This window comes from Cnephaeus nilssonii, assembly GCF_951640355.1.
Source record: "Cnephaeus nilssonii genome assembly, chromosome: 20".
NCBI lineage: Eukaryota > Metazoa > Chordata > Mammalia > Chiroptera > Vespertilionidae > Cnephaeus > Cnephaeus nilssonii.
The window spans coordinates 6723289-6749734 of record NC_137091.1 but is presented as its reverse complement, the minus strand read 5'-3'; the positions used below and the strand labels follow the sequence as shown (position 1 = coordinate 6749734).

General features: G+C 55.7%; 2 protein-coding genes across 2 annotated transcripts in view; one reads left to right on the top strand and one right to left on the bottom strand.

Annotated features, from left to right (window-relative positions):
• Window positions 1–9836, bottom strand: part of ABCC11 (ATP binding cassette subfamily C member 11) — a gene marked incomplete at both ends in the record, with an annotated part of 35680 nt that extends 25844 nt beyond the window's left edge. The window contains 7 exon segments of the mRNA XM_079799309.1: window positions 1196–1343; window positions 1836–2009; window positions 4095–4328; window positions 5804–5951; window positions 7084–7242; window positions 7806–7939; window positions 9738–9836. Of these exon segments, the coding sequence (XP_079655435.1) occupies window positions 1196–1343; window positions 1836–2009; window positions 4095–4328; window positions 5804–5951; window positions 7084–7242; window positions 7806–7939; window positions 9738–9836 (1096 nt within the window).
• Window positions 9837–13380: 3544 nt separating this feature from the next.
• LONP2 (lon peptidase 2, peroxisomal) overlaps window positions 13381–26446 on the top strand; it is a 44752-nt gene continuing 31686 nt past the window's right edge. Inside the window, exons 1-3 of the mRNA XM_079800246.1 lie at window positions 13381–13695; window positions 23377–23611; window positions 25015–25146. Of these exons, the coding sequence (XP_079656372.1) occupies window positions 13463–13695; window positions 23377–23611; window positions 25015–25146 (600 nt within the window). The 5' untranslated portion in view covers window positions 13381–13462. The remainder of the gene's footprint in view (window positions 13696–23376; window positions 23612–25014; window positions 25147–26446) is intronic.

Sequence of the window (26446 nt, the reverse complement as noted above, 5' to 3'; positions counted from 1 at the left end):
ATCCATGGTCGACCTTGGGAACATTCTCCATGGAACATAGAATAATCCATGGTCTGCCACGGGGACATCCTCCACAGAACACAGAACAATCCGTGGTCAGCCACGGGGACATTCTCCACAGAACACAGAACAATCCGTGGTCAGCCATGGGGACATCCTCCACAGAACACAGAACAATCCGTGGTAGGCCACGGGGACATTCTGCACAGAACAATCCGTGGTTGGCCACAGGAATATCCTCCACAGAACACAGAACAATCTGTGGTCGGCCAGGGGACATTCTCCATGGAATACAGAACAATTCATGGTCGGCCATGGGAACATTCTCCATAGAACACAATAAAACGTGGTCGGCCACAGGGACATTCTCCATGGAATACAGAACAATCTGTGGTCAGCCATGGGAACATCTTCCACAGAACACAGAACAATCCGTGGTAGGCCACGGGGACATTCTGCACAGAACAATCTGTGGTTGGCCACAGGAATATCCTCCACAGAACACAGAACAATCTGTGGTCGGCCACAGGGACATTCTCCACGGAACACAGAACAATCCATGGCCGGCCATGGGAACATTCTCCATGGAATACAGAACAATCCATGGTCAGCCACGGGGACATTCTCCACGGAACACAGAACAATCCATGGTCAGCCATGGGAACATTCTCCATGGAACACAGAATAATCCATGGTCTGCCACGGGGACATCCTCCATGGAACACAGAACAATCCGTGGTCAGCCATGGGAACATCCTCCACAGAACAATCTGTGGTCAGCCACGGAAACATCTTCCACAGAACACAGAACAATCTGTGGTCAGCCACGGGGACATTCTCCACAGAACAATCTGTGGTCAGACACGGGGACATTCTGCACAGAACAATCCGTGGTTGGCCACAGGAATATCCTCCACAGAACACAGAACAATCTGTGGTTGGCCACAGGGACATTCTCCATGGAATACAGAACAATCCATGGTCGGCCATGGGAACATTCTTCATGGAACACAGAATAAAACGTGGTCGGCCACGGGGACATTCTCCACGGAACACAGAACAATCCATGGTCAGCCACGGGGACATTCTCCACGGAACACAGAACAACCTGCGGAGCACGAAAGAAATGCCCAGAAGGTGGGTGGCGTGGCCCCTGGGACAGCCATAGGCTCCGAGCAGAAAGCCAGTTCTGTACCTTTAATTATGCTTGTGAATGGCTTCTCCCACGTGTACATTTTAATCAGCTTAATGCAGGTGAGGACCTCACTGGTCACCCGGATGCGCTGGTCGCTGACCTCAGAGGCGTGCTTCTGTCCCTTCACAATCACGTGGGTCAGGAGCACCTGCAGCCAGGAGGGATGGAGAGCCGGTCGGAGGCGGGCAGGCGAGGGCTCCCAAAGGGAAACGCCAGATGTGGACGGAATCGCTGGTTAACTCTGCACTGGGCGACCCATTGAGACCAAGCTCCAGGTCCCCCCTGAAGGCTTTCAGATGCGCCCCCTCAAGGGCCTGCCTTGCACATCCTGGGGGGGCCTTCTCTCCTGGGGGCCAAGCCAGGCTGAGGCTGACTAAACAGAAGTCTGACTGCTCTGCCTTTGGGAACCCTCACCCTCTAACAGCCTCAGCCCCTTTCCGGGGACCGAGGGAGGAGACCCCTCCGTTTGCATCATGCAGAGCACGTGTCATCCAAGAACCGCTTCCTGGTTTGCCCAATTTGTTTCCACAATTTAAGCAGCCATTGTGCCCCCTCCCCCCATGACCCCACGAAGCAACGTGTCCACTCAGAGGTACCCCCATTACAGAGCCCAGGCGCTCTGGGGAACAGCTAGCCTTACCATCAGCAGTAAGACCAGGAGGTAGGAAAACGTGGAGATCAGCGTGGTGGGTCCGAGCGTGAGGTAGGAGGTGACGCTGCAGAACAGCAGCGACGAGCCGCTCAGGTAGATGAGGGGGGCGTAGTACACACCTTCGAACAGGTAGTTGGTGTCGCTGGTGAAGAAACTGATGGCCTGAAAGACAGCGGGCCCGAGGCTCGGGGTCACCTCTCCAGGTACCCTGAGCCTGTGTCTTTTTTTAATATTGTTATTGGTTTCAGGGAGGAAGGGAGAGGGAGAGATGATAGAAACAACAATGATGAGAGAAAATCATGGATCAGCTGCCTCCTGCACGCCCCCTACTCGGGACGGAGCCCACAACCCAGGCCTGTGCCCTGACTGGGCATGAACCGTGACCTCCTGGTTCATAGGTCGATGCTCAAACACTGAGCCACACAGGCCAGGAGAAAGTCCGTGTCTTTGAAGGGGGCTCGTAGGAGGGGGGGCAGCCAGAAGTGTGCGTGGTGGGGACTGGCGGGGGTGAGGGGGTGTTAGAGCTGCTCATGAGGGGCAGGACATCCATCTGGGCCTGGAGGATGATGGGATTTTCAAGGGGCAGGGAGTGGAGGAGGCAGGCATGCCTGGTGCATTTGAGGACTGGAGGTCACCCGGCCAGGCAGGAGCAGGGAGGCCACCTCGGGCTGGAGGAGGGCCTATGGAGGAGGCTGGAGAGGGGCTGATGCCAGGTTCCGAAGAGGGTTGACTTGAGGGTAAGGAGCCAAAGCAGAACCGCCTTTCCAACAATCTAAATGGCCCTCAATATAGAAGTCACCCGTGAGCCCGGCCAGCATGGCTCAGGGGTTGTGTCCACCTGTGAACCAGGAGGTCAGGGTTCAATTCCTGGTCAGGGCACATGCCCGGGTTGCGGGCTCCATCCCCAGTGGGGGATGTGCAGGAGGCAGCCGGTCCATGATTCTCTCTCATCATTGATGTTTCTCTCTCTCTCTCTCTCTCTCTCTCTCCCCCTTTTTCTCTGAAATCACTAAAAATACATTTTTTAGAAAAGAAACTTTCTTTAAAAAAAAACAAAAACATGTCAGCCATGCTCCTCAAGCCACAGGAAAGCAGGGAGATTGGAATCTAATCTAATAATAGACAAATATGCAAATTGACCGCACCTTCACTACGCCCAAGCCACGCCCACCAGCCAAGTCACGCCCACCAACCAATCAGGATGAATATGCAAATTATCCAAACAAAGATGGCGGCTAATTTGCATATCGCGACAGCGTAGAAAGAAGCCAAGAGCTGCAGAAGGGAGCAAAGCTGCAGAGAAGCAAGCAAGCCGGGGCGGGGGGGGGGGGGGGGGGGGAGAAGGGAGGAGTGGAGGCGGGGCCAGGGGAGAAGGAAGTTGAGCAGGCGGGGCCGGGGGAGAAGGGGCGGGGCCGGGGGAGAAGGGAGGAGCGGAGGCGGGGCCAGGGGAGAAGGAAGTTGAGCAGGCGGGGCTGGGGGAGAAGGGGCGGGGCCGGGGGAGAAGGGAGGAGCGGAGGCGGGGCCGGGGGAGAAGGGAAGAGGGGAGGCGGGGCCAGGGGAGAAGGGAAAAGCAGGCGGGCTGGCAAAGAAGGCGGGCCGGGGGAGAAGGGAGGAGCGGAGGCGGGGCCAGGGGAGAAGGAAGGAGAGCGGGCTGGCGGAGAAGTTAGAAAAGCAGGGGGGCTGGCGGAGATCGCGGGGCGGGGGACAAGGGAGGAGAGCAGGCAGGGTGGGGTAGAGTGCAGCAGGAAACCCTATTGCAGGATTTTTCCTGCAACGGGAACGCTAGTTAAATATATAAAATCCCAGTATCCCCACGACTATGGGCCACACATTGGCGTGGCCCCTCCCATCCCTGTCAGCGCCTGTGTGGTCCTAATGCTGCCGGGAGAGCGAGGCCAGGGGCCACCCCGCGGTCACCTCCGCCAGGAGCTGCACGGAGTCTCTGCTGCGGAGGGGAGTGGGCACCCAGGGAGCCCTCGCTCGGGTTGCTCTTCCCTGGGGGTGTCCCTGGGCTGTGAAGTCCTCCCACACCCTCCTCCCTGCAGGTGTCCCCCGGGCCCAAACAGGCCGCCCCAGAGCAGGCGCTGTAACTGCTGTGGCGCAATGGAAGGAGCCCCTCTCCTGGCTCCGTGCTGACCTGCTGGTGGCCATCAACCCCCCTAGGAATCCTGCCCTCTCTCTGCCTCTTGTAGCTCCCGTCTCCCTCCCCTGCCCCGGGCAGCGTTGGCCTGCCGCCCCAGCACTGACCTCGCCTGTGGAGATGTGCGTTAGTGACTTGAACTGCAGCAGCTTCTCGAAGGCCAGGGAGGAGACGGCTGCGCGGAAGCGGATGCCCGAGCGCTGGTTGACGATCCAGCACGCGCACATGCTCAGGGACTTGAGGCACTCGCTGAGAAACAGGGCGAGGCACAGTCCCACGCCGTAGACGACGCTCCCCTTCCGCTCCTGGGAATATTCCAGGATCTTCGGTATAATCAGCACCTGAAACACACGCAGGCGTCTGGCTCCCTCCGGCCTCCCAGTCCTTCAGGCGAGGGCACCGCCTGGGCTGGGCGCAAGGGCGCGGGCCAATGCGGGCTCGCTGAGTAATACAAACTGACCCGCAGGTCCTGTCTCAAGAAGGCCGTATGGTCCAGGGCAGGAGGCTTAGTCAGCGGACCCAGCCCTGAGCGCAGCTCCACCCCCTCCCAGCCAGCCGGCAGGACACAGCACACACATGCACACACGCACACACACATGCGCACATGCACACGCGCACACACACTGCAATCAGGAGCTAACTGGCTAAGTCAAAGGTGTGGGTAGAATTGAGGAAATCCCTCAGGGATGGCAGAGCCCCGTGGAGCAGCAGGGAGCTGTTACCCCCCAGACCCGGGGCCAGAGGGGAGGGGAGCTCCTGGAACCCAGGGGGAGAGCCCGACAGAAGGGCCCTCGCAGGAGCCGGGCCCCCGGTGCGCAGAGGGGGGCGGGTCAGGGAATGCACATTCTGTCCTGACTCCGCTCCCCTCCAGCCTCCCGGGCATCTCCCATGGCCCAGCCCCACCAGCAGCCAGAGGGCACGGGGACCCCATCAGTGCGCTCGGGGCACAGGGCGGCATGGCGGCGGGTCTGGAGGGCACATGGAGAGTACCCAGCACATGGTCGTCACCCAGGGCACTGGTCTCCGCGTCGTCAGCTATTGCTCCTTCCTGACCTGCGTCCTCTCCTCTGGCCGGTCACATCGCTTCCGTTTCCTCTGGGGAGCTGTCACCAGCCCTACGGACGCCCGCCCTCTGTGGCCGACAGGGACCCCAGTGGGACACCCACCTCGCTCTCTGCAAGTGGATGTTGGGCTGAGGAGCTGGAGGACCCAGAATAGACACAGCCGCTTCATCACAGCCAGGGCCCAGGAGCCCATTCGCTCCTGCCCCTGCGCTCCCTCCCAGGTGCTCAGCCAGCACCCACCGAGCCAGGCCACGTGCCAAGTGCCACATACACTTCACTCATTTGGTGTCGCCCTATGCTCTCCATTTGCAAATGAGCAACTCTATGAGATCTCCCCGCGAGGTGTCATGGGTTCCACCGTGAACCAAAGCACAGAGAGGGTAGACACATTGCCCAGGGCCACCAGCAGCCACGCACGCGGTGGCTGCGCAACTCACATTCTTATCATCAGCTCTCCTGCCCTTAAAGAGCTTCCTGTTCAGAGCAGCAGTGGAGAGACAAGTACATCCTGTGTGGGCTGTACACCAGTCCCCACAGCTCCCCAGGGCCCTCCTCCCGCCATGCCCACCCCCACCATGCCCAGCTCCCGCCACGCCCCACCTCCCGCCACGCCCCAGCTCCCGCCACGCCCACCCCACCACGCCCACCTCCCGCCACGCCCCAGCTCCCGCCACGCCCCAGCTCCCACTACGCCCCGCCTCCTGCCACGCCCACCTCCCACCCTGGCCCACCTCCCACCACGCCCCGCTCACCGGCCCCAGCACGCTCAGGATGGCGAAGCAGGCGCCCAGGAACGCGTCTATAATGGCCCTTGTTCTCTGGAACCTCAGCATCACTCGGAGCACGGACGCCTTTTCCACCCCACACCTCGAGACTTCTTCTTCCCAAAGCCGGCGGAGCCTGGGGAAGAGGAAAACTGAGCCCCGTGGAATCTCTTCGCACGTGTCACCCCAAAGTCCCAGGTCCTAGAGCAGCTTCATTACAGACATTTCCAAACGTAGCGAAGTAAACAGGATGGGGCCTCGCCCCCAAACACGCATTCCCCAGGTTCGAGAATTATCCACGTCTGTACCATCTCTCCTCCCCTTCACTTCTTTCTTTCTTTTCTTTTTCTTTTTTTTTTTTTCTTCTTTATTTAAAGCAAATCACAGACATCTCACCTCATCTCTTAATGCTTTAGTGTGCATGTCTCCTAGGTGAGCCTTTAGGGAAACACCACAGGGACCACAAAAACAGTCGCTATTCATAACAGTGCAGTTACATAGTAATAACGTAGTAACAACAATTCCTTAATGATATTGAATACCCAGTTTATATTCAAATCTCTCTAATTATTTCAAAAATATGTCTTTACAGTTAGCTTGCCAAATCAAGCTACAAATAAGTCCATATGTTATATATATTTATTTACTCTATTTTTTTACGTACTGACTAGAGACCCGATGCATGAAGTTCATGCAAGGGGCTCAGCCCTCGCAGCCCAGGCTTCATCTGGAAGGTTGTCTGGAAGGTCTTTTGGCTGCTTGGTCTAATTAGCATATTAGCTCTTTATTATATAGGATTTTTAGAAAGAGGAAGGCAGGGGGGAGAGAGAGAAACATCCATGTGTTGTTTCACTTATCTATGCATTCATTGGTTGATTCTTGTATGTGCCCTGGCCGGGGATGGAACCCACAACCTTGGCGTATAGTGTGGCTCGGTGGTTGAGTGTCAATTTATGAACCAGGAGGCCATGGTTCGATTCCCCGGGCTGGATCCATAGCGTGCAGGAGGCAGCCGATCCATGATTCTTTCCCATCACTGATGCTTCTCTCTCTCTCCCTCTCTCTGAAATCAATAAAAATATATTTTAAAAATAAAATAAGAAAGCGCTTTCAGAATAGAGGTCGGCCTCTTGCCACAAAGGAAGAGCCCACAGTCCTTGGTTGTCTGAGGAGGGACCCACCTTACCTACTCTGAGCATCTCTGGTCACCGTCCCCCCACCAAGACCTGATCTCAACCCACCCCGGGGCTTGCCCAGCATGACTGTACCTGTTGGCGTTTCGGACGGAGGCGTCCTGCGCTGACAGCGGGGGGATGGTGCTCTCATCTAAGCGTTTCCGGAGTCCTTGGGTCATGAGGGGGTTGAGCCACGACACCGTCAAGTAGGAGAACAGGCCGGCGTCATCCAGGGGCTGGGGGGAAGGATGCCTGGAAGTCATAGGCAAGGTGGTCACATTAGCACACGGACTCGGGAGGGGAGGTGACGTCGAGGGCAAGATTTTGAGATGATGAGTGAAGGCTATGCCAGAACCACAGCGTGGCCAGCCAGAGGCACAGCGAAGTGTTCATGACTGTTATTTGTGTGATAGTGAAACATCAGAAACAGCAAACGCACTTGTGAATAGGGGAACGATTTTAAAAGAAAGGAAAGAGCCCGGCCTGCGTGGCTCAGGGGTTGAGCGCTGACCTATGAACCAGGAGGTCACGGTTCGATTCCCGGTCAGGGCACGTGCCCAGGTTGTGGGCTCGATCCCCAGTGTGAGGTGTGCAGGAGGCAGCCGATCCATGATTCTCTCTGATCACTGATGTTTCTCTCTCTCTCTCCCTCCCTCTCCCTTCCTCTCTGAACTCAATAAAAATGTATTTAGGAGAAAGAAAAGCAGTGCGGTGTGTCCGTTCTGTGGGAAACAGTGCGGAAGTGTCCAAGGTGAAGTTGACCTTCGTTGCCCTTCGCGCTGGGTGGGCTCTGCCCCTCTGCCCCCAGGACTCACTTGGGCGTGGGGCGGAAGGGCATCAGCATCTTCCAGGCGTCACGCTTCCCCGGAGGCGGGGCAGCTGCACTCCCAGGTGGCTCAGGCTCCCGGATTTGCGGGCTTCTGGGGCCGTCTTCAGGGGTGTATGTTCTCTTGGGAAAGAAAAAACGAAAGAGCATCCGTTTCAGACCCATAAATACCATCCGGAGCGGGCGCTAGGCCCAAGGAGGATGGCTCCTTCTCTGTCAGCTTCCTCAGGGCTGCGGAGTCAGGCAGAGAAAGACAAATACCCCAGTTCTCGCTGGCATGTGGAACCTCTTTGTTATCCTCGCCCTAGAATATGTTCCCCATTGACTTTTAGAGAGTAGAAGGGAGGGAGGAGGGGAAGAGACAGAGAGAAACATCGATGTGAGAGAGACACATTGATGGATTGCCTCTCGCTGGGGCCCGGATGGGGGTGGGGGTGAACTTGGAACCCAGGTACATGCTTGACCAGGATTTGAACTCGCGACCCTATGGTCTGAGGGCTGACGCTCTATCCACTGAACAAGACCGGCCAGGGCAACGTGGTATCTTCAAAACAAGAAAAAGGAGCTCACAGACACAGAACATAGATTGGTGGTTGCCAGAGGCAAAGTGGGCGGGCGGGCAAATGGGTGAAGGCCAAAAGGTACAAACTTCCAGTTACAAAGTAAAGAAGTGCTGTGGACGGCAGGCACAGCTTGGTGACTGTGGTCAGGCACGTGGGTTACATGTTTGAACGTTACTGAGAGAGGAGATCTTCAAATGTCTCATCATAAGAAAAAGAGATGTGTGACTATGTATGCTGATGGATGTTCACCAGACTTATTGTCATGATCACTTCACAACATATACAAATACCAGGTAGTATGTTGTACACCTGAAACCAACATATGGTTGTATGTCAATTACATCCTGATATAAATAAATCAACCAACAAACAAATGAAAGGATCGGTGGGAAAAGGTTCCAGACAGTGGTTCCTTCAGGGAGAGGGACTTGGGGAGGGGAGACCAACAGCTGAATGTGATTGTCAAGGTCCAAGCTGGTGTGTTAGCGATGGGTCCAGAGGCACTTAGTATCTATCTATAATATATATCCTATATAATAAAAGGCTAATATGCAAATTGACTGAACAGTGGAACAACTGGTCGCTATGGCATGCACTGACCACCAGGGAGCAGGTGCTCAATGCAGGAGCTGCCCCCTGGTGGTCAGTGTGCTCCCACAGGGAGAGTGTGGCTCAGCCAGAAGCCCTGAGCCGGGCTCACGGCTGGCGAGTGCAGCGGCGGTGGCGGGAGCCTCTCCCGCCTCCATGGCAGTGCTAAGGATGTCCGACTGCCAGCTTAGACCTGCTCCCCCAAGGGCTCCCGGACTGTGAGAGGGTGCAGGCAGGGCTGAGGGACCGCCCGCCCCCCGAGTGCACAAATTTTGTGCACCGGGCCTCTAGTATATATATAAAAGCCTATGTGACCATTACAACCGGTCGACCGAACGACCAGTTGCTATGATGCACACTGACCACCAGGGGGAAGATACTCAATGCAGGAGCTGCCCCCTGGTGGTCAGTGTGCTCCCACAGCCAACCTCCCTTGGTCTCTCCCCTTGGCCGGCAGGACCCAATTGGCCCGATCACCGGCCAGGCCAAGGGACCCCACCCATGCACGAATTCGTGCACCAGGCCTCTAGTGTTATTATAAGAGCATACATAGATGAATAGGTAATAGAAAATACATGCACATGCATGAGCCATGAAGGTGTGTCATGACCAAGGATTATGATTCATCTAATTATAGAAGTGTGAGGTGCATTTAAAAAAATCAAGGTTGAATAAATATGGGACAGCATTCCTTGAGCTAATAATTGGTGACCATGGAGAAGACCCTCCCCGCTCAGCTTCCTGGGGCTTCGAGGGGAAGATGTACTCACGTAGCTAAGTCCCGAGACCACGCCGTCACCCACATCGAAGCCGAGATTCACGACACCGCCGGAAGAGCCAGGGACCCAGCATATCTTCCTCCTGGTCATTTTCAGTTGTCCTGCCGATTCTTCGTTTTCCAAAACCAGAGAATCTGAAAAAGCAACAGGTAGCAGCGGCTTAGACCCAGCCCCACGTGGGCAGGAGAGGAGGCCGGCCCCCTGCAGGCAGCATGCGGGGCTGTGCACATGGGGGGGCCCTGCTCTTCCTTCTGCCTGGGATGGACTTGGCTCCCTATTTTTATTTATTTAAATATGTTTTTATTGATGTCAGAGAGGAATGGAGAGGGAGAGGGAGATAGAAACATCAATGAGGAGAGAGAATCATGGATCAGCTGCCTCCTGCACGCCCCCTACTGGGGACGGAGCCCAACTCGGGCATGTGCCCTGACCGGGAATCAAACCATGACCTCCTGGTTCATAGGTCAATGCTCAACCACAGAGTCATGCCAATTGGGCTTGGCTCCCTATTTTTTAACATCTACTCAGGCCCCAGCCCGACTTCACTTGGGGAAACCTTCTCTAACTCCCCACTCCCCACCCCTCCCCCGTGGACAGTTCAGTCTCCCATCACATGCCACGCCTGCCCACAGAACTATGCCTCTTCTGCCCTGCCGGGTGGCTCAGTTGGTTGGGCATCGTCCTGTGCACCAAAAGGTTGTCGGTTCGATTCCCGGTCAGGGCACGTGCCTGGGTCGCAGCCTCGATCCCCCGTGTGGGGCATGCAGGAGGCAGCTGATCCATGATTCTCTCTCATCATTGATGTTTCTATCTCTCTCTCCCTCTCTCTTCCTCTCTGAAATCAATAAAAATACATTTTAATAATAATGATAAATAAAATAAATTCTTAAAAATCCTCAGGTGAGGACTTCTTAAAAACAAACCATGCATCTTCTCTTACCCCAGTTTGTAATTGTACATTCACGTCAATCACTGTTTGTTCCACGTTCATTTCCGGCACTAAACCGAGGACAGGGGCCTGCCTGCTTTGCTCACTATTGAGTCCCTGGGCCTGGGGCATGGGACTGGCTAGGACCGTGGTCGGCAAACTGCGGCTCGAGAGCCACATGCGGCTCTTTGGGCCCTTGAATGTGGCTCTTCCACAAAATACCACGGCCTGGGAGAGTCTATTTTGTAAAAGTGGCATTAGAAGAAGTTTAAGTTTAAAAAATTTAGCTCTCAAAAGAAATGTCAATCGTTGTCCTGTTGATATTTGGCTCTGTGGACTGATGAGTTTGCCGACCACTGGCTAGGAGGACAGCCAGGTGCTCAATAAGTAAATGAGGAGTGGACGGGACATGAGTGAAAGGCACACAGGTTGCCATTTTCTGACTCCTGGTTTTCAGACTCAGGGCAGTGGTCTGGGCAGGACTTAGCAGCCTTGGGTAACCGAGCGTATTTCATATGCCTTTTGCTTTCGCCTTTCTGAGTATGTGACTCACTCCCAGAGCAGCCACTGCCTGGGGTAGGAGAGGGATGGTAATGAGTATTTCTGAAGGAATGGAAAGAGAAAGTGGACGACTCAGTGGTTGAGCATCGACCTAGGAACCAGGAGGTCAGGGTTCGATTCCCGGTCAGGGCACAGGCCCGGGTTGTGGGTTCCATCCCCAGTGTGGGACATGCAGGAGGCAGCCGATCCATGATTCTCTCTCACACTGATGTTTCTCTCTCTCCCTCCCCCTTCCTCTCTGCAATCAATAAAGACATTTAAAATTGGCGTGATTCCGTAGAGAGAGGCCCTGGGGGAGGCCCCTGTGTGCCGCTTTTCCGTTTATTCATTGCGCAAAGCTCCCCAGGGGAGGGCGTGGGGGTGGGGAGCAGTGGCATCAGCAAGTTCCAGATCGCAAGTCATGCACGCTGGCACCGGGCTGCGCTGGGCACTGACCTCCCGTGGCAGCAGAGCCGGAGGGTAGTTCCAACAGGAACATCGTGCTCTGTGCTAGAAGGAGCGGCCAAGAGGGAGGCTGGGAGGGTCTCCACTCATCTGCCCATTTCCCGAGGAACTGTGCCGAACGTTTTCAAATATTGAAAGAAAGCTTCCTCGTTGTTCTGTGCTCTTCACCACGTGGGGGCTGTGGGCACCACGCACTTGTCAATTGCACCTGCCTCATCAGCATTCCCTGCATTGATTTCTTTTTATTTTTTTAAATATACGTTTATTGATTTCAGAGAGAGGAAGGGAGAGGGAGAGGGAGATAGAAACAGCAACGATGAGAGAGAACCAGGGATCCGCTGCCCATTTATTCACTGTGATTAGTGGCGAGGCCATCGCTGCCGTGGGGTGGGGACCAGGACATGCCTGGGAATCAGAGAGGCAAGCTTCTCCAGCCATCGCCGGGGGCCAACGTCATGGCGGTAAACTTGGTTCAGACCCGGGCTGTTTGCAGATGGTGAAACGGCCTGTGTACTGGAGGGGGCCCTGGAGCAGGTAAACTGTGGCCCGTGTCCAAGGCCAGAGGCACGGAGGACAGGACGGGGAAGGTGCCGGGGGCAGTGGGGCAGAGGCGCCTGCCAGGCCCCTTCTCTTCCCGCTCCGCCCAGGCCGTCCACTCCTCCTGCTGGTCCCACTAGCTACGGGGTCGGCGGGGGGCGGGGGGGGGGGGCATCGCGGCCATGCATTGAGTGCTAACCCCCGACCTACTCCATTCTTCACACAGCGGCTTTTGAGAACGTAAGCCAGGTAATGTGATTCTGTGTCAGGCTTAGAGGAAGACCCTGCTCCTTCCCAGGGCTGCCTGGACCTCTCCAACCTGACCCCGCTGAGCCTCTCAGCTCCTTGGGACCGCGAAGCTCAGCCAATTCCAGGAGCTGGTCCTCAAGCATCCTACAGGCACCCCAGCCACAGGGTCTGTGCAAGCGTCGCTTCTCCTGCCTGGTGTCCTGCCCTTCCTGCCCCCAGCCCTGATCCCGGCTGGGCTGCCCCCTCTAAGTGGGAAGCTCAGGGCCTCCTCTGACCCTCGGAAGGACTTCCCGCCGTCCACACCACTGTCCTTGCATATGGTGCCCACCCTCTACTGTCCGGGCCATGACAGAGGCAACCTTGTCCATGGATGGATTGAGGGGCATTCCATAAAATAAGGCACTGGAACACCCAAAGTGCCAAGCTTTTAAAAGAAAAAAAAAATTATAATCATTGAGGAGTCATCACAACTGAAGGGAAAGTGGGATCCTGGCGCAGAAAGAAAGGGACATTCGGGAGGAAATGGCACCTTTTAAGTCGGGTCTATAGGTTGAACCGATGTGTACGCCGCTTACAGGGGACGCTGAGTGAAGGGTGTGTGGGACCCTCTGCTAGGGCCTGGCAATGCTTTTGCACACCAGAGCTCGGCTCACATTGAAAGTGAAAAGCATTTCAACCAGCTGTAATCTTCTCCATCTTCCTTCCGAACACAGCGGGGTGGGAGTGGGGGGTCGCTGGGTGAGCGAGTCCCAGGAGAAAGTTGAGGTGCTGAACGGGCCTTGGCGCACAGGAGCCCTGCACCTCTTTTCTCGTAATTACGACGCGCGCCTTACCGCGCGGCTCCGCCAGGGGGCAGCGCGAAGCGGCGGCGTTTGAGCCCGGGGGCGGCCCGTAGCGCTGGACCGGAAGTGCCGGCGCGCCGGCGGCTCGGAGGTCGGGACAGCAGCGCAGGCGGCGCAAATCGCTGAGTGCAGCTCAGTCGGACGACGCCGCCGCCATGTCGTCAGGGAGCCCCATCCAGATCCCCAGCCGCCTGCCGCTGCTGCTCACCCACGAGGGCGTGCTGCTGCCCGGCTCCACCATGCGCACGAGCGTGGACTCGGCCCGCAACCTGCAGCTGGTGCGCAGCCGCCTGCTCAAGGGCACGTCGCTGCAGAGCACCATCCTGGGCGTCATCCCCAACACGCCCGACCCGGCCAGCGACGCGCAGGACCTGCCGCCGCTGCACAGGTGGGCCCGGCGGGGCGCGACGGCGGGCGGGGGGCAGCCGGGTCTGCCCCTAACTCGGGACACGGGCCCGGCGGGTCTGCCTCTAACGCGGTAAATGGGGGGCCAGGTGTCTGCCCCTAACGTGGGAAATGGGGGGCCGTTCAGTGGGAGGATCCAGGAGGCAGGGAGCCGCTAGGACGAACTGTCACTGGTAACAAGTGGACCTGAACCCCCTCCCGCCCCCAGGTCTGAGCTCTCCAGGGCGCTCCTCCCCCGCCCTTCCCCTCTCCCTGTCACTCTGACCTCTTTCTTCACTGGACACTGGGCACCCCGCACGTTTTATTGCTTTCCCATCCCGCCCTGCACCGCACCACCCCCTCCGTTAACTTTTTGGGGTGCCTTTCTTCCACACCCCCGCCTGCCCCCCTCGCCTCCCCTCGCTGCCCCTGTTTTCCTCCCTACGGGCTCACACCTGCCCTGGCGTCTGTCCCTGCTCCTTCCGGGCCGCCTGCTAGTCCTCAGGCCCCCGCTTGCCGGGAGATGCCCACGCGGGCCCCAGTGTGTGATCTGGGTGAGAGGGCCCCTGTGCCTGTCCGTCCTTCTCCACCTGTTATCCGGGGACTCACAGCCTCCACCTGGCAGGTGTGCCCGGAGGGTTAAGGGAGGTGATGTGTGTCACTTGCTCTGCACCCTGGGCGCTTGATAGGCAGGTGCGCCGTCCAGACCGTGGCCACCAGCCACCTGTGGCCATCGAGCACCGGTCGCATTGAGATCCCGGAGGGTCCGACGGTCCCGGTTTGCTGGGCACTGTCCTGGTTTGGCACTGAAAGTCGTGTCCCAGACAAACCCCTCAATGTGCCGCAAGGGTACACAGCACGCTCGATTTTGAAAACTTGGAACGAAAACCCGCTGTGTCGATTACTAAATGAGTACATTTTATATAGATTTTGGCTCTTTGCAGTTCAGTAAAACATTAGCATTTCACCCGTTTGTTTTTACTTTATAATGTGAGCGCGAAAATTCCGCTTGTGGCTCGCATTGTGTTTATGTTGGACTCTGCGGGTAAAGGTTCGCTCTCGGCAAATGCCGTTCTTTGCCTCAGACGCGCCTACCCACCCTTCATCCTCTCGAAACGTTTTCAGCTTAGAGCCCCTTGTTCACCTGCAGTGACCCTCTCTCATAACTGGGGGTTCCTGGCCCAGTGGATTTGGGGAGGGTTAGGAAAGCCTTGTTTTTATCCCAAACTGTGTGGCTATATACATTTTTAAAAGGAGATTCCAGCCCTTGCTGGTTTGGCTCAGTGGATAGAGCATCGGCCTGTGGACGAAGGGTCTCGGGTTCGATTCTGGTCAAGAGCACATGCCCGGTTTGTGCACAGGTGGGCCCGGTGAAGTGCAGGGTGGGGACAGGCAGTGGGGAGCATGCAGGAGGCAACCAATCAGTGATTCTCTCTCATCATTGATGTTTCTCTCTCTCTCTCTCCCTTCCTCTCTTAAATCCATATATATATATATATATATATATATATATATATATATATATATATATATTTATTTATTTTTTTCTTTTCTTTTAAAAGGAGATTCCATAGCTTTCTTCACATTCTCCAAAGAGCCTCTCCCCTCCCCTCCTAAAACAAAACAAACCCCGCCAGCCCATGGTCCACATTGCGAAAGCCTGGCTCTTCTCAGCACCTTGGCCCCCCTCGGACCTGCTCTGGCTGGAGTGGAATTGGGCACTTGACGAGTGTCAGTCGGCGCTGACACGTTGTCCTGGATCCTAGTTTCCCGCCCAGGACCCCACTCCAGGCTCCGCTCACTTCTCCCACCGCTTGGCACGCTCTGTGCCTGGGCACTTAGTTGCCTGTTGAGCCCAGAGTGGCCATGATCGGATTTTTCATTTTCTTTCCACTGCGCATAGGTATGGTGACTGCCCACAAGGCACGCTGTGAATTTCAGAAGTAGATTTAGTCAGCCCTGGCCTGGCGGCTCAGTTGCTTGGAGCGTTGTCCCAGTCACCAAGGGGCTGTGGGTTCGATTCCTGGTCATGGCACATACCGAGGTTATGGTTTGTGTCAGAGCTAGGGGCAGCTGATGGATGTCTCTCTCTCCCTCTGCCTTCCTCTCTCTCTCAAATCAACAACAACAGCAACCAACACCAAAAACACGTCCTCTGGTGAGGGTTGTTTTTCCTTAAGTAGATTTAGTCCTGCGTTAGGTGTGAGTGACCACTCATTGGCGTCATTCTGGCAGGTTTGAGGGGTGTTTCCTTCCCCCGGGCAAATCCCTCCGCAATGACAGTGACTGTCACTCTAGCCTCTCGGGCCTGGAAGCACCCGTGCCGTTCAGGTGACGGGTGAGCTCGCCCCCGATGCTCCTGTCGCTGCCCTTGTTTCACTCTAATCGCCCTGGGAAGACTTAGTCCTTCGAGTTAGGAAACATACACCAACCATTCTTCCCCCACCCACCCCCATTCTTTCTTTAAGTATGTTTTTATTGATTTCAAAAAGGAGAGAGAAAGAGCTAGGACCATCAATGATGAGAGAGAATCATGGATCAGCTGCCTCCTGCACGCCCCCTACTGGGAATCAAGCCCGCAACCCCAGCATGTGCCTTTGACCGGGATCAAACCCGGGACCCTTCAGTCCACAGGCCAACGTTCTATCCACTGAGCCAAACAGGCCAGGGCCATACACTGACCGTTCTTCATAGAATCCCAGCATTCTTAGGACCCACGAGACCAGGCAGTTTTCCTAGAAATACTGTTCACTCCTTGGAAAGTCTGGGTAGCAAGATCCCCTGCATTCCTCCAGATTAGCAGCCAATGTCTTTTTCCTCTAATCTGACCTTAAAGCACACCTTCCTTTAAAAAGTAAAACCTTCCGTGACACAGTTACTGCGTTGTTGCTAACGTTGCTCTGTGCTGCTACCCACACCTTCCCCGGGCCGGTTACCTGCGCTTCCCGGCGGCGCTGGTCTGCAGGGCAGGCGAGGGCTCCCTCTGCTGCCGTGTGTCCTTCCCACCGTCCAGGTGGCACTGCCGCGGTTTTCAAGGAGCAGCCGAAGCCGGTTTGTCCCCGGGCTCCTCGCCACCGCAGGAGCAGGGCCAGGTGCTGACTTCCTGAACCACCCCCTCTTTTGCATGTCGGTGTGCAAGCCTGGCCCTTGTGGCTCTCCCTTAGGGTAGATCTTGGCCCCCGGCCACCTCAGGACACCCATGTAGTGGCTCCCGAGGGACGCCTTGTTCTCTGAGTGGAAATGGTACTGACTCAGCCCTCCCTGGGCCCTGTCCTTCCATGTACCCAGGCTGCTTCCACCGCCCCCCCCCCATCAGGCCCATGGCTCTGTGAATGCAGCCTCAGTGCCCAGAAGACAGCACACCTGTGCACCACATGGGCTGCTGCTGGTGTCTCAGCCCCTCTGCGTCGTGTGGCTGCTGCTTCATCTCCCAGGCCCCAATCGCTTCGTTGGCATTTGTCTGACAAAACAAAACGGTGGCATTCTCAACAGAAAGTGAGTGTTTGTGGAGAAAGGGCACACGCACAGTTTTATAATCGGGGTCCACGCTGCCTGTACTGCTATTTGTTTCTATTAAAAGTGCGACTCCCGCGAACACACGGACGGTCAGGAAGGGAAGCAGCCTCATTGCCGGGATGGAGAGAGTCTCCGTGGTCGGATAGAGGATCGCACCAGCCACCGCCTCCCCTAACCCAGAGCCTAAGCGTGAGCAAGGCCCTCGCGCACTTCTGTTCCGTGGGGCTGGGAGTGAGGAGGCTGCCGGAGGAAGGGTGAGAGCTGGCGGGGGTTGGCTCCTGCGGGTTAAGGGAAGAAGCCGTCTCCGTCATGAAGGTGCCAGGCGAGGGGCAGTGACTCGGGAGCCCTGGCGGAGATGACCCCCCGCGGGGGGCTGTGTCCACAGCAGGTTGTCCTCTGAGCATCTGTTGGAAGACGATGCCAGCCAGGACTCACGGCCAGGGGCGAGAGGGCAGTGTCAGGCCTCCGTGTGCCAGGACCGGCGGCCTCTCTCAGGGGCTCAGGCCGCTGGTGACTTGTAAGTTGAAGCCAGTGTGCGTCTACCTGCCGTTCCAGAACTGCCAGGGCCCTGAGGAATCCTGCCAGACCTCCTCCGCCCGCGCTCTGTGAACGCGGCCTCAGAGCCGGATGACAGCACACCTGGGTGCAGCGTGGGCTGGCGCCCCCTGTGAGCCCACGGTGGACACCTGTGCCTTCATTGACAGGGCACCTCGCACCCGGGAGGCTGACGGGCACGGTGAGCACACGTCTTCCTGCTGCTGGCCGCGCCCATCCTGCAGCCCAGGGGCCGGGGAGGCGTTTCCTCCTTGAAGTCTGACTGTCTGGGAAACACGTTTTGTAGATGTGGCTCCTCTGATGCATCTGGGCAAAGTACATCGGAAACCTGCCGGAAAGGGTTCCCATCCTGATGCCATGAGGAACCCTCGTGGGAAGAGGCCACAGTACCAGCATCCGTGGGAGTGTGGGAGAAGGCGGTTCCCACCCTCGTGGGTGACCTTGAGGCCTCAAGACCTCCGTGGAGGAAGGGCCTGCAGACGTGTGGAAGCAGTGCGAGGACTAGAGTTGCGCGTGGAGCCTGAATCGGGGACCGAGCTACTGCCATCTCATGATCAGGCTCGGACGCTGAGGATTTGCTTCTGTGGACGAGCCTGAGAGGGACGTCTTGAGATGGAATCTGTTCCTGGGGAAGATGCTGGGAAGATGGTGGAGATGACGACAAAGGACTTAGAACGTTCCAGAAGCAGTTGAAGCAGCGCTGGGGTCTGAGAGGAGGGACTCCAGCTTTGAGAGGCAGCGTGGCGGCCAGACCCTCCTCCAGCAAAAAGGTTCCGACTCCCTGGAGGCTCGGGAGATGGCTCGCCTTTTTTATCAATAAAGTGGTTTCTAATTGAGGCGTCCGCATTGTTTTCCCAGACCTAATGCTACCGCTGCTCAATAAGCCAAGGCCGTGGTTGGCAAACTGCGGCTCGAGAGCCACATGCGGCTCTTTGGCCCCTTGAGTGTGGCTCTTCCACAAAATACCACGGCCTGGGCGAGTCTATTTTGAAGAAGTGGCGTTAGAAGAAGTTTAAGTTTAAAAAATTTGGCTCTCAAAAGAAATTTCAGTCGTTGTACTATTGATACTTGGCTCTGCTGACTGATGAGTTTGCCGACCACTGCCCTAGGCAGAGTGTAAGCATGACTCATACGCATGGGAAACCAGAAAATGTGTGCGACTCTCGGAGTGTCTCTCCCCAGGTGGGGCTTCTGGCCATCTGCCACCCCCCAGGCTGCATTTTCCTTTAAGGGGGTGCACTTGAGTCAACTGTAAGGGGTTCAGAGGAAGAACCACGATACCCCGTGAACCTCGACAGGTCTGTCTTTTCCGGAGGCGAGGCCCACGCACACCCGCCCTCAGCTCGGACGCCTTCCTCTCCCGTTGGCGGAAGTACAGTGTTTGCTCTGCGAGAAAACTCGCTGTTGGCCTCACCTGGGACGGTGACGAAGCCCAGACAAATACACTTATCTCCGCCCTCCCTCCGGTTCCCGGCCTGGAAACCCTTGGGCCAGGGATGCGGTCTCCGGCTCCTGCCGTTCCTGTGGCTGGAATCGAGCTGCTCCTGCCCGGGGCGGCGTGACGCACACTCTCAGCCGCCACACCTCCAGGGCACCCCCTTTCCCGTGGCCTGAGGGGGGTCTGAGGGGAGCACCACCTGCTGCCGGCGGGAAGGGAAGCAGCCACGGTGGCTGCCGCACCCGTCACGTTTTCACAGCCCTGGCTGCTCCTCCCCACCAAATTGTCTTTCTGACTTTTTGGTTTAAGTTATTGCTTAAATCCGATTTCACCCCTGTGCACAGGACAGGACTGGGCGGTGGTGGGGACAGTACACGAGCAGCACATGGACAACACAAGGACAGCACACGGACAGCACACAGACCAGCACAGATAGTACACAGACAGCACATGGACAGCACACGGACAGCACATGGGTCCGTGTACCGCTCAGAGCACACTGAGTGGAGGGAAGCCAGGTCACAGCCTGCAGGAGTGACTCTGAGGAGCGCTCCAGATGAGCCCGTGCAGAGGCACACAGGGTCGCTGAGACGATCGCTCGCTGTCTGTGCTGTGCTGTGTGCTGTCCGTGTGCTGCGCTGTGTGCTCTGTGTACTGTCCGTGTGCTGTCCGTGTGCTGTCTGTGTACTCTCCGCGTGCTGTCCCTGTGCTGTCTTTGTGCTGCGCTGTCTGTGTACTGTCTGTGTGCTGTCTGTGTACTGTCTGTGTGCTGTCTGTGTACTGTCCGTGTGCTGTCTGTGTACTGTCTGTGTGCTGTGTACTGTCCGTGTGCTGTCTGTGTACTGTCCGTGTGCTGTCTGTGTACTGTCTGTCTGCTGTCTGTGTACTGTCCGTGTGCTGTCTGTGTACTGTCCGTGTGCTGTCTGTGTACAGTCCGTGTGCTGTCAGTGTACTGTCTGTGTACTGTCCGTGTGCTGTCTGTGTACTGTCCGTGTGCTGTCTGTGTACTCTCTGTGTGCTGTCAGTGTACTGTCTGTGTACTGTCCGTGTGCTGTCTGTGTACTGTCCGTGTGCTGTCTGTGTACTGTCCGTGTGCTGTCTGTGTACTCTCTGTGTGCTGTCTGTGTACTGTCTGTGTACTCTCCGTGTGCTGTCCGTGTACTGTCTGTGTGCTGTCCGTGTGCTGTCTGTGTACTCTCTGTGTGCTGTCCGTGTGCTGTCTGTGTACTGTCCGTGTGCTGTCTGTGTACTGTCCGTGTGCTGTCTGTATATTGTCTGTGTGCTGTCTGTGTACTGTCTGTGTGCTGTCCGTGTACTGTCTGTGTACTGTCCGTGTGCTGTCTGTATATTGTCTGTGTGCTGTCTGTGTACTGTCTGTGTGCTGTCTGTGTACTGTCCGTGTGCTGTCTGTGTACTGTCCGTGTGCTGTCTGTATATTGTCTGTGTGCTGTCTGTGTACTGTCTGTGTGCTGTCCGTGTACTGTCTGTGTACTGTCCGTGTGCTGTCTGTATATTGTCTGTGTGCTGTCTGTGTACTGTCTGTGTGCTGTCTGTGTACTGTCCGTGTGCTGTCTGTGTACTGTCCGTGTGCTGTCTGTATATTGTCTGTGTGCTGTCTGTGTACTGTCTGTGTGCTGTCCGTGTACTGTCTGTGTACTGTCCGTGTGCTGTCTGTATATTGTCTGTGTGCTGTCTGTGTACTGTCTGTGTGCTGTCTGTGTACTGTCTGTGTGCTGTCTGTGTACTGTCCGTGTGCTGTCTGTGTACTGTCCGTGTGCTGTCTGTGTACTGTCTGTCTGCTGTCTGTGTACTGTCCGTGTGCTGTCTGTGTGCTGTCTGTGTACTGTCTGTGTACTGTCCGTGTACTGTCTGTGTACTGTCCGTGTGCTGTCTGTATATTGTCTGTGTGCTGTCTGTGTACTGTCTGTGTGCTGTCCGTGCGCTGTCTGTATATTGTCTGTGTGCTGTCTGTGTGCTGTCTGTGTGCTGTCCGTGTACTGTCTGTGTACTGTCCGTGTGCTGTCTGTATATTGTCTGTGTGCTGTCCGTGTACTGTCTGTGTGCTGTCTGTGTACTGTCCGTGCGCTGTCTGTGTACTGTCCGTGTGCTGTCTGTGTACTGTCCGTGCGCTGTCTGTGTGCTGTCTGTGTACTGTCTGTGTACTGTCCGTGTGCTGTCTGTATATTGTCTGTGTACTGTCTGTGTGCTGTCTGTGTGCTGTCTGTGTGCTGTCTGTGTACTGTCCGTGTGCTGTCTGTATATTGTCTGTGTACTGTCTGTGTGCTGTCTGTGTGCTGTCTGTGTGCTCTCTGTGTGCTGTCTGTGTACTGTCTGTGTGCTGTCCGTGCGCTGTCTGTGTGCTGTCCGTGTGCTGTCTGTATACTGTCTGTGTGCTGTCTGTGTGCTGTCTGTATACTGTCTGTGTGCTGTCTGTGTGCTGTCTGTGTACTGTCTGTGTGCTGTCTGTATACTGTCTGTGTGCTCTCAGTGTACTGTCTGTGTGCTGTCTGTATACTGTCTGTTTACTGTCTGTGTGCTATCCGTGTGCTGTCTGTATACTGTCCGTGTACTGTCTGTGTGCTGTCTGTGTGCTGTCTGTGTGCTGTCTGTATACTGTCTGTGTGCTGTCTGTGTGCTGTCTGTGTACTGTCTGTGTGCTGTCTGTGTACTGTCCGTGTGCTGTCTGTATATTGTCTGTGTGCTGTCTGTGTACTGTCTGTGTACTGTCTGTGTACTGTCTGTGTGCTGTCTGTGTGCTGTCTGTGTACTGTCTGTGTGCTGTCTGTGTACTGTCCGTGTGCTGTCTGTATATTGTCTGTGTGCTGTCTGTGTACTGTCTGTGTACTGTCTGTGTACTGTCTGTATGCTATCTGTATACTGTCTGTGTGCTATCCGTGTGCTGTCTGTATACTGTCTGTGTGCTGTCTGTGTGCTGTGTACTGTCTGTATGCTGTCTGTATACTGTCTGTGTGCTGTCTGTATACTGTCTGTGTGCTGTCCGTGTGCTTTCCATGTGCTGTCCGTGTCTGTGTACTATCTGTATGCTGTCTCTGTACTGTCTGTGCTGCCCATGTGCTGTCCGTGTGCTGCCTGTGTGTTGTCTGTGTGCTGTCCATGTGCTGTCTGTGTACTATCTGTGCTGCCCTGTGTGCTGTCTGTGTGCTATCTGTGTGCTGTCCATGTACTGTCCTTGTGTTGTCCATGTGCTGGTCGTGTACTATCTGTGCTGCCCTGTGTGCTGCCCTGTGTGCTGTCCATGTGCTGTCCGTGTGCTGCCCATGCTGTGCTGTGTGAGGGGCAAGGGCGGACTCTTGTGCTGCCGTTTCCCAGGCGTCGGGAGCCCTAGTCTCTTCCCTTCTTTCCTGAAGTCACAGCCTCTTCCCGGCCAGAGAGAGAAGGACAGTTCCCTTGGGACCTGGAAGTGTCCCCAGAATGTTGACCTTTCCGTTTAGTGTCACGTGTTGACCTTGCCATGTAGTGTAGCGTGGGCTTCATGTGGGTGAGGCTTCCTCTCTGTGAATTGTGCTCGGATGCTACTCGGTCCGCATCGTATGTTCTGATGAGGAGCTAAACTTCAGTGAAAACACAGCTTTCCGGCTGTCGTTAGGCGGGTGACCCGCAGTTAGAATTCGTGGGTCTGGAACTGTCCTCAGTCCCACAACGTGGGGCCTGTGCCACTCACCCCGCGTTTGGAGACTCGGGATCCGAGAGCAGTCAGTCCCGTCTGATGCCTGGTGTGGAGGGGGGCGTGGAAGCTCACAGGCGGCGGGCGGCTCGGTGTTGGCAGAAAGCTGTGCTGGGCCCCACTTCTGAGCTGGCTCACGCATGCTGTTTCCATGTAAATCCTCTTAAAATGCTGATATTCCGGTGCGAGCTGGTCTCATGCCCAGCTGGGGAAATGAACTGAAACTACGTAGCTGTCAACTACTTTTACGTTTCTGTGCCTCAGTACTCCAAGAGTTCAGGCACTTCCACCTCGTTCTTGGAAGGGGGTGATGGGAGCGGCGGGCCTGCTCTGCCGTAGCGAGGTACCAGCGTCACAGCCGGTCCCCGCGCGGAGTCCAGCAGCCAGTGCTCGCTCGCTCCCCGGGGGCCCTCCTCCGGCGGCGGGCGGTGTTCGGGGCGAGCTGCGGGCCCGGTGGGCGGGGAGTAAGGGGCGTTCGGTGTGTTTTGCAGGATCGGGACGGCGGCGCTGGCCGTGCAGGTCGTGGGCAGCAACTGGCCGAAGCCGCACTACACCCTGCTGGTCACGGGCCTGTGCCGCTTCCAGATCGTGCAGGTGCTGAAGGAGAAGCCGTACCCCGTGGCCCAGGTGGAGCAGCTGGACCGGCTGGAGGAGTTCCCCAGCACCCTGCAGACCCGGGAGGAGCTGGGCGAGCTGTCGGAGCAGTTCTACAAGTACGCGGTGCAGGTGAGGCGCCCGCGCTTCCCCTGAGCGCCTTTCCTTCCGTTCCTTCGCTGCCCGGAGAGGCGAGGGATGTGTTGGGTGGTGCAGTGTTAGGGCCGCGTGTGTTTGAGTTAATAATTCACCATAATATGTGCGTTTCAATGTGCTTGGCTCTGGGGTTGTACCTCAATCATTCTAGGACATATTAGCCAACTCTTTCTAAAATATTTCCAAAAAGTATTTCTAAAATTTTTCTTACAACTTGTGGTGTCTCCAAACCAGATAGTTACTAAACACGAATGATTTTAAAGCTTGAAAGTACTGCCATTGTCACTAGAATGTCTGGGCACCGAGTTACGTAAGTCGCGCTTGTCACCGTGGAGGGGGCGGATGAGCGCGCGGTGGCGGTCCTGAGCTAGGGCCACGGTGAGAGGTGGGCTGGGACATGCCCGCAGCATCCGGAGCAGGAGACGGCGGCCCCCACGGCGGCTCTCAGTGCTCCCCCCGAGCGACTGGCACTCCCTCGTGTTTCAGGGCTTCCGGCCACGGCTGTACCAGAGGGCCATGCCCAGAAGGGGGCGCAGCCTTTGTCCAGCCGTGGGATCCCAGTTACTGAAAGGCGCCCCGAACTCAGTTCTCTCAGTTTATAGAAATCATTCCCAGTCGGCACTCAGATTCTCATTAATCCGAGTGTCCTGCTGAGAGGCAGTGTTGCAGCTCCTGATTTGTTAGCATGAGAGCACCGGCTGTGCGAGCTTTCCAGAACTGGCGGTCAGGCTGGGTTATGTAAGAGTGCCTGTGCTTCAGGGCAAGGGTCGCGATGTCTGCAACTTCCTCAGTGACTGTGTGCACCCGCACGTGTGTGTGTGTGTGTGTGTGCATGTGCGTGCGTGTGTGTGTGTGTGTGTGTGTGTATAAGAAAGCAAACGGGCAAGAGGTTAATAATTGGTGAGTTTAGGGAAAGAATATATAGTTTATTGTACCATTGCAGCTTTTCAATAAATTTTAATTTTTTTCTAAATAAAATCACAAATTTATATACAGCCTCTTGTAAACATTAGTATTATCCACATTTGAACCAGTTTTGCTTTTTTTTTTTATTTTAAAATATATATATTTTATTGATTTTTCACAGAGAGGAAGGGAGAGGGATAGAGAGCCAGACACATTGATGAGAGAGAAGCATCAATCAGCTGCCTTCTGCACACTCCCCACTGGGGATGTGCCCGCAACCAAGGTACATGCCCTTGACCGGAATCGAACCTGGGACCCTTGAGTCCGCAGGCCGACGCTCTATCTACTGAGCCAAACTGGCCAGGGCTATTTTTGCTTTTTATTCTGATTGACATTTTCCTCTGAGGCCCAAACCTGACAGCCGCCCGGCAGTCTAACTGGAAACCCAGCAGTAACACCACATTCCCCCGCAGCTGGTGGAGATGCTTGACATGTCCGTCCCCGCGGTGGCGAAGCTGAGGCGCCTGCTCGACAGCCTCCCCAGGGAAGCCCTCCCGGACATCCTGACGTCCATCATCCGCACGAGCAACAAGGAGAAGCTGCAGGTACGGGGCCCTCGGGCGCGGAGGCCCTTGGTCACGGTTCAGTTGGGTCTAGAGAGCAAGGACACTTGAGCCTTCAGTCAGGATGCTGGAGGCTCACGGGAGGAGTTAAAGTGACTGTAAAAGGGACGGCTTTTACTCGCGTTATCAGTACCAGCACTTGTCAGCTTATGGGGAAAGTTAAAGCAGAGAACAGTAACACAGGTAGACGGTTCATCTAACTTAAATACATAAATATACTCCGGCCACCGTTTTTACACGCGAGGAGCCGCGCCCTTTCCCTGTGTGGGCTGCTTGGGACTCCTGGTGTTGCTTATGTAAACACACTGTGATGCGTTGCTATCATTTTCCCTTTCTGTTTCTTTAGAGTGAAATGAGTTTTAAAGACACTTGAAAAATAATCCAAGCTCAGGATCTTAGATGCGCATGTTTCCCCGCAAATGGTGAAAGTTCTCTTGCAAACTTACTTTTATAGTATTTTTGAGCAGCCTCCTTTATTGAATCTTCTCAGAACATTTAAACTAGTTTTTATTTATTTTTTTAAAAATATGTTTTTATTGATTTTTAGAGAGAGAGGAAGGGGGAGGGATAGAGAGATAGAAACATCGATGAGAGAGAAACATCATCAACCAGCTGCCTCCTGCACACACCCTACTGGGGATCGAGCCCATACCCTGGGCATGTGCCCTGGCCGGGAATCAAACCAGTGACCTCTCAGTTCCTGGGTTGGTGCTCAACTGCTGAGCCACACCGGTCTGGCTAAACTAGTTTTTATTGAAACCACCCTCCTTCCTGTATTGTTCATTTAATACTTAAATCCAACTATTGTAACAGCAAGTGCAGCTGACGCAAACAGACGGTATAAGCAGGGATCCAGTGCCCCGGTAGGAGCAGAAGGCGGGCGGCGGCAGGGGCACTGTTACCTGCTTCGGGCGCGAGCAGGGAGCTGGTTACCCTGACGGTGCGGAGCGTGTCCGTTGCAGACTCACTGGCAGGGGCGGCGGCGGAAAGTGCTCTGGTCTCTCGTATGTAAAGCTTCAATGTGCTGAGCCTGGAATGTGTTTAGGCCTGATGTGTAGACACATTCGAGGCTTTAAGGGGGTAATTCTCAGAAGGAGGTGCCATAGTGTGTGTTTTGTTCTTGCTCTTGGAACAGTACACGTGGCTTCTTTTTTAAATGGAAACTCAAGATGCTCTGTGGTCTTTTTAGGGTTCTGGTATTGGTGCCAGACAGCCTCGCTGGGTGAATCCAGTTAATGTGGTTGTGTTGGCCACAGGGAGCTGTGACCCTGGTGAGAGGTAT